The following is an 8,633-nucleotide window of genomic DNA, read 5'->3' on the forward strand; positions in this document are numbered from 1 at the left end:
CCGGCCCATCTTCGTCTCCCCTTCGGACCTCTGGAACCTTCCGGGAAATATAAGATCGTGGGTCTTTGTTTCGTCCAATTCCGAGAATATTGCCCGAACAACCTTTCTGGAACCAAAAACAGCAGAAAACAGGAACTGGCGCTTCGGCATCTTGTCAATAGGTTAGTGCCGGAAAATGCATAATAATGACATAAAGTGTGTATAAAACATGTGAGTATTGTCATAAAAGTAGCATGGAACATAAGAAATTATAGATACGTTTGAGACGTATCACCTAGTCACATGCTTGCAAGCTAATTAGACGATATTCCACCGAGAGGGCCCAGAGTATATCTATCCGTCATCGGATGGATAAATCCCACTCTTGATCCATATGCCTCAACTCATACTTTCCGAATACTCAATCCCATCTTTATAACCACCCATTTAAGCAGTGACTTTTGATGTAATCAAAGTACCCTTCTGGTGTAAGTGATTTACATGATCTCATGGTCGAAGGACTAGGTTACTGTGTATCAAAAGATTATAGCAAGATGAACTAAATGACTTGATCTTATGCTACGCTTATTTGGGTGTGTGTCCATTATATCATTCACCCAATGACATAACCTTGTTATTAACAACATCCAATGTTCATGATCAGGAAACCATGATCATCTATTAATCAACAAGCTAGTTTTACAAGATCCTTACCAGTGACTCTTTTCTGTTTACATAATACACATGTGTTAATGTTTTCGGTTAATACAATTATAGCATGAGATGCAAACATTTATCATAAACACAAAGATATAATAATAACCACTTTATTATTGCCTCTTGGGCATATCTCCAACAAGGCGTGCATTGGCTGGCATGGCACAAGAAGCCCAGGGGCACCGGTGAGCGGACGAACGTCGAGCTACCGGGGCCCAGCGTAGGCAGGTGGAGCGCCGTAGGTTAACGGGGCGGACAATGTCATGGGCCAGGCTTGAACAAGCCTAATCTAGGGGTTGGGCGAGGGGCGCCATCTCCCCGTGAGAAAAGTACTAGCTTGACATGTCAAATTGAAAACCCATTCTCTATTTATTCATTTGTTAAGTTATTAGCTATGTTTCATGCAAGCGTGTCTATAATTTTTAATATTCTAGTTGCGAGGTTGAAAGGTTGCTAGCTATTATGTTGTTGCTCCATGGTGCTGCATTTGAAAAGAGTTAAAATTATGTATTTTAGATAAAATTTACGTTATCCATCGGGTACCCAATGGGCCAGCTGGGTGACAATAATTTCTCATAATTGATCAACCCGTGGCCCTAAAATTAGCCTTGAGGTCATGGGGCTAGGTTCAGACCGGTCCGTTCACATAGATGGGACACCGCCAAAGCGTTCCCAAGGTGAACCTAGATGCGTCGTATAACAAGGAGACACATAACAGTGTGTTTGGCTTGGTTGTTCGGTCCGATGCAGGCGATTTCACTGTTGCGTGAAGAGGGGAAAATCTACTTTGGTTTATACGATCAAACAAAGAAGCCACGATTTGGCCAACACTAGAGTCATTTTTTCGTGAGGCGAAAAGCTTGAGCTGGCCGCATTTCGATTTTGTAGGTTTTGTTTGTTGCTGTCAAATATAATGAAGTACACAATTTAATATGATTGGTCGTACGGGAAAGTAATCAACAACGCGTTGTGTTATTGATAGGGATAATTATGCCCGCAACACCGAAAATGTGAGTACGGAGACTCAAACTTAGACTTGGGCTATCAACAGGTTCACTAAAGTACACAATTTGGCAACCAGGACATTGCTATTTCATCCAGTTAGATGGACGTTGCTCCAGACTTTGTAAGTGGTCCTGTTGCCGGCGATCTTGATGTGTTAAGTCGAAATAAAATTTCCATATATAAAAAAAGGATTTGGCCTGTGGAGGTGCCCAGTACCGGCCTGTCTTTGCTGGCCCAATATGGCAAACAGGCCAGAAACGAGGTGGGAACGATCGAAGAAAGCTCGAAGCCTGGAACCCTTCCCCTCGCTCGATGCGGCTGTACGCCACTCCATCGTCTCCGGCAGGCCGGCTTGGCGTTCTGCCCCGCCCGTTCCCCGTCCTTCTGCGACGTGGCGGCGCTCCCGCTAGGCTGCTTGGCTGCTGTGCTTTCGCCGTTGGCCCGCCCGTTCTGGGCTCCTGGCCGGCTCCGGCCTCCTCCCCGCTACCGTCGGCCAGTGCCGCTCGAATGCTGGTGCCTGGTGCTGACCGCGTGGTGCGGCTCTACCTCTCCTACTCCTAGTCTAGCCGCACTCTGGATTCAGCGGCGGCTCCCCATCTGCACGAGCTTGGTAATATATGTCAATCTCATATTCTCATCTCAGATTTCAGCTATTTATGTGACTGTCCAGAACTGAGTTGATTGATCGATTTATAACTTTTTTGCTATCTATTTATGATTTAGTAATAGAAGATGAAGAAATAGGCACTATCTTCTTTTTAAACAGAAGACGATATGGCCCGGCTTTATATATAAAACCCCACCGACACCCGAAGCTATCATAGTACCAAGCACACACAGGGACCGGCTACAAGTCTGAGACCCAAAACACAACGACAGGGCGTCCTGCCCCCGATACATACTGATAACTAGCAGAGAAGAAAGACCACGACAGCATAGTAGGCTAGTGCAGATATGCCGCCGAGCTCAGCTCCTCGTCCTCGCGTAGAGCGTCCTAACGTCGTCCAGAGCCGAGTCCAGCAAGTCCCTGTCGGTCCTTCTAGCCAGTACCCTCCAGCTCTGTATATAGATGGACATTTTGAAGATGGCGTCAGATGGGCTATTGATGACGGTACCCTCTATAGCTAGTTTGTTCCTAATGTTCCAAAGCGACCAGCATTGAGTCGCAAAGGTGAACCAAACTAGCCTATGCAGTGGCCCAGCCAAACCCTGGACTATGGCCACAAAGTCACCGACCCCTATCGGATTCCAATCGCATTTCAGGAGTTCCCTAACTCCTGCCCACATGATGGCATTTAAAGAAGATGTGGTCGCAATCTTCCCACTCCCCACACAGGGCGCAACTCCCGTCTGACCCTTCCGTTTAGCCAGCTGCTCCCCTGTTAGGAGTCTACCCCTGAGAAGCTGCCAAAGGAACACCTTAATCCTAGGTGGTACCTTCGTCTTCCAGACCTGTTCGAAGTGTGCGACTGCCGCCCCCTGCGTCAGCTTGTGGTATGTGGAGTTAGTCGAGAATTGTCCAGAACCCTTGAGCGCCCAGGAAACCTCATCCACTCCGGTAACCATCGGGTGTAGGTCGAACACCCTGCACAAGTTGTCCCATTCCACCGACTCCTCCAACCCGAACGGTCGTCGGAATCGGATCCACCATCCCTCGGCAGATCGAACTCCCGCCACCATCGCATACTGGATGTCGCAGCATGCAAACAAGTGTGGTAAAATGGCCCTTAGAGGGCCACGCCCTGTCCACCAGTCAAGCCAAAAGTAGGTCCTACGCCCATCGCGGACCTTGTGACGTGCTCCCAACTTGAAATACCACTTAATTTTCTGGATAGCCCTCCAGAATTGCGAGCTAGCTTTTGGGACCGCCGGGGAGAATAAGTCTTTGTCCCCCAGGTACTTGGCCCTAAGAAGGTCTGCCCATAGACCTCCCTCATTCTGGTAAAGTTTCCAAATCCACCTTAGCATGAGAGCGATGTTCATGTATTTGGTGTTAAGGATTCCCAATCCCCCGTACTCCCGAGGCCTACATACCGTGGCCCAATCTACCATATGGTATTTACGCTTGTCCCCCACTCGTTCCCAGAAGAAGCGAGCTCGGGAGCGGTTCATAGCCCCATGCATCGAGTCGTGGAGCAAGTACAACCCCATAGCAAACATAGGTAAACTGGACAGGCAGGAGTTAGTAAGCTCAAGCCGTCCAGCTGCGGCGGTTCCCAGCTTGCAGTTGAGGCTTCTAGCTACCCTAAGCTTAACCTCCTCATTGACACCAGTAACTAGTGTGTCACTCTTGTTGTAGTTAATATTCAGCCCGGACATATTTTCATAGCACATAAGGATGAATTTGAGGTTGGCGACTCCCAAAGTCGTAGGCTCAATTAGGATCATCGTATCATCCGCGTACTGAAGATGGGAGACCCCCCAGGGATCAGATGGGGCACCACTGTTGGTGCTAGCTTTGGCTAGCTCTTTCCCTCGCTCTACTCACGGACAGAGGTAGAAGAAAGGGAGAGGGACAGGAATTTTTCAGGCTCTCGAACGCCGCTGCTCTTACAGCCTTTTTGATAATGCGAGCTCTGAACTCGGTGCTGCAATGGAGTACAGGGGTGTGGGGTTTTGTAGCCGCTCGGGCTCGCACTCACGACGCCACGGCCGCGCCCACGACGCGCACTCACGCGTTCAACGCTCCCACCTCGCCATGATCCGCTCGCTCCGGCTCGCGCTCATGCCGCGCCCATACGCGATCAACGTGGCCAGCTAGCTATGCCTGGACCTGGTCCGACCCTGTTCGTCCAGCGCGTGCACACACACACGAGCCAGACTCTCTAAACACACGCACACGACACACACCTACGCGCCCTGTCCGCCATGGACCTTGACCTAGTGCCCAGACACCGGCCACCACCATGCCAGACATGGCTTATTGCTAACATTCACCCCCCTAAGCCATGACCTAGAGCAGGCATGGGTGTTCATCGACGTCGCAGAGCAGCGCCTCCTCCTGGTTCTCCTCTTCCTGCTTCTTCTTCGGCTTCCTGCAGTCACGAGCGAAGTGCCCACGGATGCCGTAGTTGTGGCACTTGCCGCGCCTGCCGTTGTTGTCGCCGCCGCTGTCGTCGTAGCCGCCGCCGCGTGTACGGCGCCTCTGCTCCCATTGCGCCGCCGTGAGCAGCAGCTGGTCCCCATGACGCTCTCCGCCAACAGCTGCCTTGCGCCGCTCCGTCCGCTCTTGGAACGCCTTGAGACGCCCGAGCACCTCGTCAAAGCAGACGGTCTTGACGTCGCAAAACTGCTCGATGCCAGCCACCGCCGCGAACAGCGAGTCTGGGACGGTGTCGAGCAGCTTCTTCACCATCTTGGCGTCGCTCAGCGTCCCGCCGAGGCTTGCAAACTTGGCGGCCATGCAGCCGATCTTGCCAGCGTAGACGTCCAGCTCCTCGCCGTCCGCCATGATCAGCTGGTCGAACTCGCCGCGGAGCATCGACAGCCGAGCTGCCTTGACGCGATCCGTGCCGACGAACCGTGCCTTGAGGCACTCCTAGATCGTCGCCGCCGTCTTCTTCGACGACACCTGCAGGAGAATGTCCTCCGAGAGCGCGCCGAGCAGGTACGCCATCGCCCTCTTGTTCTTCTCCGGATCGACCGTCGCCGTCGGGTCCGCCGGAACCACGGCCTCCCAGATGCCCTGCACGTCGAGGTTGGCCTCGACCTTGATCGCCCAGACGGTGTAGTTCTCGCGGGTGAGCATCGGGCAGAACGCGCTCCCCCCGACGCCACCACCGTGCAGAACCAACACCATTGCCGTGGCTCTGAACCACTTGTTGGTGCTAGCTCTGGCTAGCTCTTTCCCTCGCTCTACTCATGGACAAAGGTAGAAGAAAGGGAGAGGGAAAAGATTTTTTCAGGCGCTCGAACGCCGCTGCTCTTACAGCCTTTTTGATCCTGTGAGCTCTGAACTCGGTGCTGCAATGGAGTACAGGGGTGTGGGGTTTTGTAGCCGCTCGGGCTCGCACTCACGACGCCACGGCCGCGCCCACGACGCGCACTCACGCATTCAACGCTCCCACCTCGCCATGATCCGCTCGCTCCGGCTCGCGCCCATGCCGCGCCCAGACGCGATCAACGTGGCCAGCTAGCTATGCCTGGACCTGGTCCGACCCTGTTCGTCCAGCGCGTGCACACACACGAGCCAGACTCTAAACACACGCACACGACACATACCTACGCGCCCTGTCCGACATGGACCTTGACCTAGTGCACAGACACCGGTCACCACCATGGCAGACATGGCTTATTGCTACAACCACACCCTGTATATGTCCCTTGTCCTTGGCCTTGGCAATGATGGCCGCCAAGGAGTCAACCAGAAAGTCGAAAAGAATCGGCGATAGCGGGTCCCCTTGTCTGACCCCTCTCGCATTACGGAAGTAGGATCCCACCTCTCCGTTAACATTCACCGCCGTCTGTCCCCCAGACACCATCTGCAAGATCCGATGAACCAACCCTGTCGAGAAACCCTTTGTCAGTAGCACCTCTCTAAGAAAGTCCCAATCCACCCTATCATAGGCTTTCTCAAAGTCCAGTTTGAGAAGCAAGCCCCCAAGCTTCTTCCTTTTCAGTTCGTGTGCAATCTCGTGTAATGCCAGGACCCCTTCATGGAGACTCCTCCCTTTGATGAAAGCCGTCTGGCTACGGTCGATGACTCTGTGGGCTACCGGAGCTAGGCGTAACGCATAAGCCTTGGCAAAAAACTAAAAAATGACATTAATCAACGCTATAGGCCTGAACATTCCAATCTGATCTGCTCCTTTGACCTTCGGGATAAGAGAGAGGATACCAAAGTTCAGGCGGCCAACATCCACCCTTCCCAAGACAAAATCATTAAGAATCTCCAGCACTGGTTTTCTTCAGGACTCCCAGAATCTCTTGAAGAAAGTAACCGGAAACCCATCCGGTCCAGGTGCCGAGTCTGGTTTCATGCTGGCCAACACCTCATCTAGCTGCTGTAGGGTGAAAGTGAGCGCATTGTTCTCTTCCTCCGACAGTCTCATACCAGCCGGCCAAAGTTCCGAGTGTAGGGAGAAAGCCCTCGTGTCTCCTTGGGTCCCCATGAGGTTGCCATAGAACTGATAGACATGTTCCATGACCTGACACTGTTCAGACACCTCCCCGGTCTCCGTGATAAGGCGAGGAATCATACATTTCCGTCTCTTCCCATTGGCAATTGCGTGAAAGTAGGCCGTACATGCGTCTCCCTGCAGAGTCCATCGCAAACGATTTCGCTGCCGCCAGTACTCCTCTTCCAAACCATCCATGTTCACTATCTGGTCTTCCAGATGGTACCTGAGTGCCCAACCTTCCTCATCCAACCCTCTAGCTGCTGCACCCTCCTGAGCAAAGTCTCCCTAGCTTCGTGTTTCCTTTTCCCCATGTTGGCTCCCCAGCCTCTAAGGAATTGGCGTAGGACCCGGGAGATACACTGCCACAGATCAACACTACTACGGTGTGGACCTTTCCCCGTGATGCACTCCGTAATCTTGTCGGACACCAATTCATGGAAGCCTGGCACCCCCAGCCACCAGGTTTGAAAGAAAAACCTGGGCTTCACCACGATCCCCTTTTCTCCATCATCCAAGATCAAGGGGTTATGATCAGACCCAATCCGTGTAACCGCCGTGAGCGAGCACAACGGGAATCTTTGTTCCTAGGAAGGGGAGACAAAGACCATGTCTAAAACAGAGCGGATTGGCGCCCTTTGTCGATTCGTCCAGGTAAACCGCGCCCCTACACGATTAAGCTCCCTGAGCGACAAGGCCGCAATAGCATCGCTGATCGGCGCACCCTAGGCCAGTTAACATTGTCATTGCTCGTATCCTCCATCCTCCTGATCAGATTGAAATCCCCACCAATCACCAATGGAGTGGCGCAGGTCCCTACCTCCCGAACTAACTCCTCAAGGAAATCCCCTGTCCTTGAGTGGTCAGCCGGTCCATATACCAGCATGAAATGCCAGATCTCCGCAGTGATGAAGAATTCCCCTTTCTTCCAGGACCCCACCTCGAAGCGCTCATCCCTGAAGCCCAAGAGCATCCCCCCAGATTTCCCGTTTGCCAGGACCCAATCCCAAGCAAAGAGGCCTCCACACTCCAGGTTCCTGAGCTCTGCCATAGAGAAGTCTTGTCTCACTGTATCCTGCAACCCAATGATGTCAACCCTTTCCTTAGCCATATAATCGCGAAGTTGAGTCCGACACCCTAGTCGACCAAAACCTCGGATGTTGTAAATAAGCCCCTTCATTCCGGCCTTCCCTTCTTGAACTGATTCCTCCTCGGCGCTAGATTGGCTTTCTTCTTGCCAGCTCGCGAGGCGGCAGCCTTCCCCTTGCCCCGCCCCGGAACCTCACCTAGCTGCACACACACGTCCACCAGACTATCCACCACCGGGGCCTGGCCCCGGTCTTGGTGGGTCGGAGCCACCCCGTCGACCTCCCTGGTCTCCCCGTCGGCATCCCCTGCCGCCGGCGTGGGGGCCGTCACAGCCACCTCCCGAGCAGCCACAGCCTCCGCCGCTTGTTCTTGTAGGCGGGCATCCGCCGCCTCGGCCAAAGCTGCTTGCGCAAGCTCTTTTGCTCTAATGAGGGAGAGAGCCTCCTCCTTTGCACCCACCCTCGGGTTGAAGATCACGCAACTGTCCGTCGCGACTAACTCTAGATGGGAATCGGAGAGGGAGTCGAGAAGAGTGTAGTCATTACCTTGAGCCTTGTTGATGTTGATGACCGTCTCGAGGTTCTTCTCGCTAGCCCTCCTTTGCGCCTTCTCCAAGACCGGCGTGGCCCCGGCCGCCCCCTTGCTCCTCGCGCTCTTGCGAGTGGCCGTGACCCCAGCCACCCTCTTCTTCCTCACGTATGGGATCGTCGGCGTGCGCTTCGCCTG

At 53.2% G+C, this 8,633-nt stretch overlaps 1 protein-coding gene across 1 annotated transcript; it reads right to left on the bottom strand.

The window, feature by feature from the left end:
* Window positions 1–4,626: 4,626 nt before the first annotated feature.
* On the bottom strand, window positions 4,627–5,152 carry LOC124687660. The gene has a single exon (XM_047221423.1). It carries the CDS (start codon window positions 5,150–5,152, stop codon window positions 4,655–4,657), a length of 498 nt encoding a protein of 165 aa, XP_047077379.1. The 3' UTR covers window positions 4,627–4,654.
* Window positions 5,153–8,633: the final 3,481 nt, after the last annotated feature.

Source organism: Lolium rigidum, chromosome 2 (genome assembly GCF_022539505.1).
Source record: "Lolium rigidum isolate FL_2022 chromosome 2, APGP_CSIRO_Lrig_0.1, whole genome shotgun sequence".
NCBI classification, from domain to species: Eukaryota; Viridiplantae; Streptophyta; class Magnoliopsida; order Poales; family Poaceae; genus Lolium; species Lolium rigidum.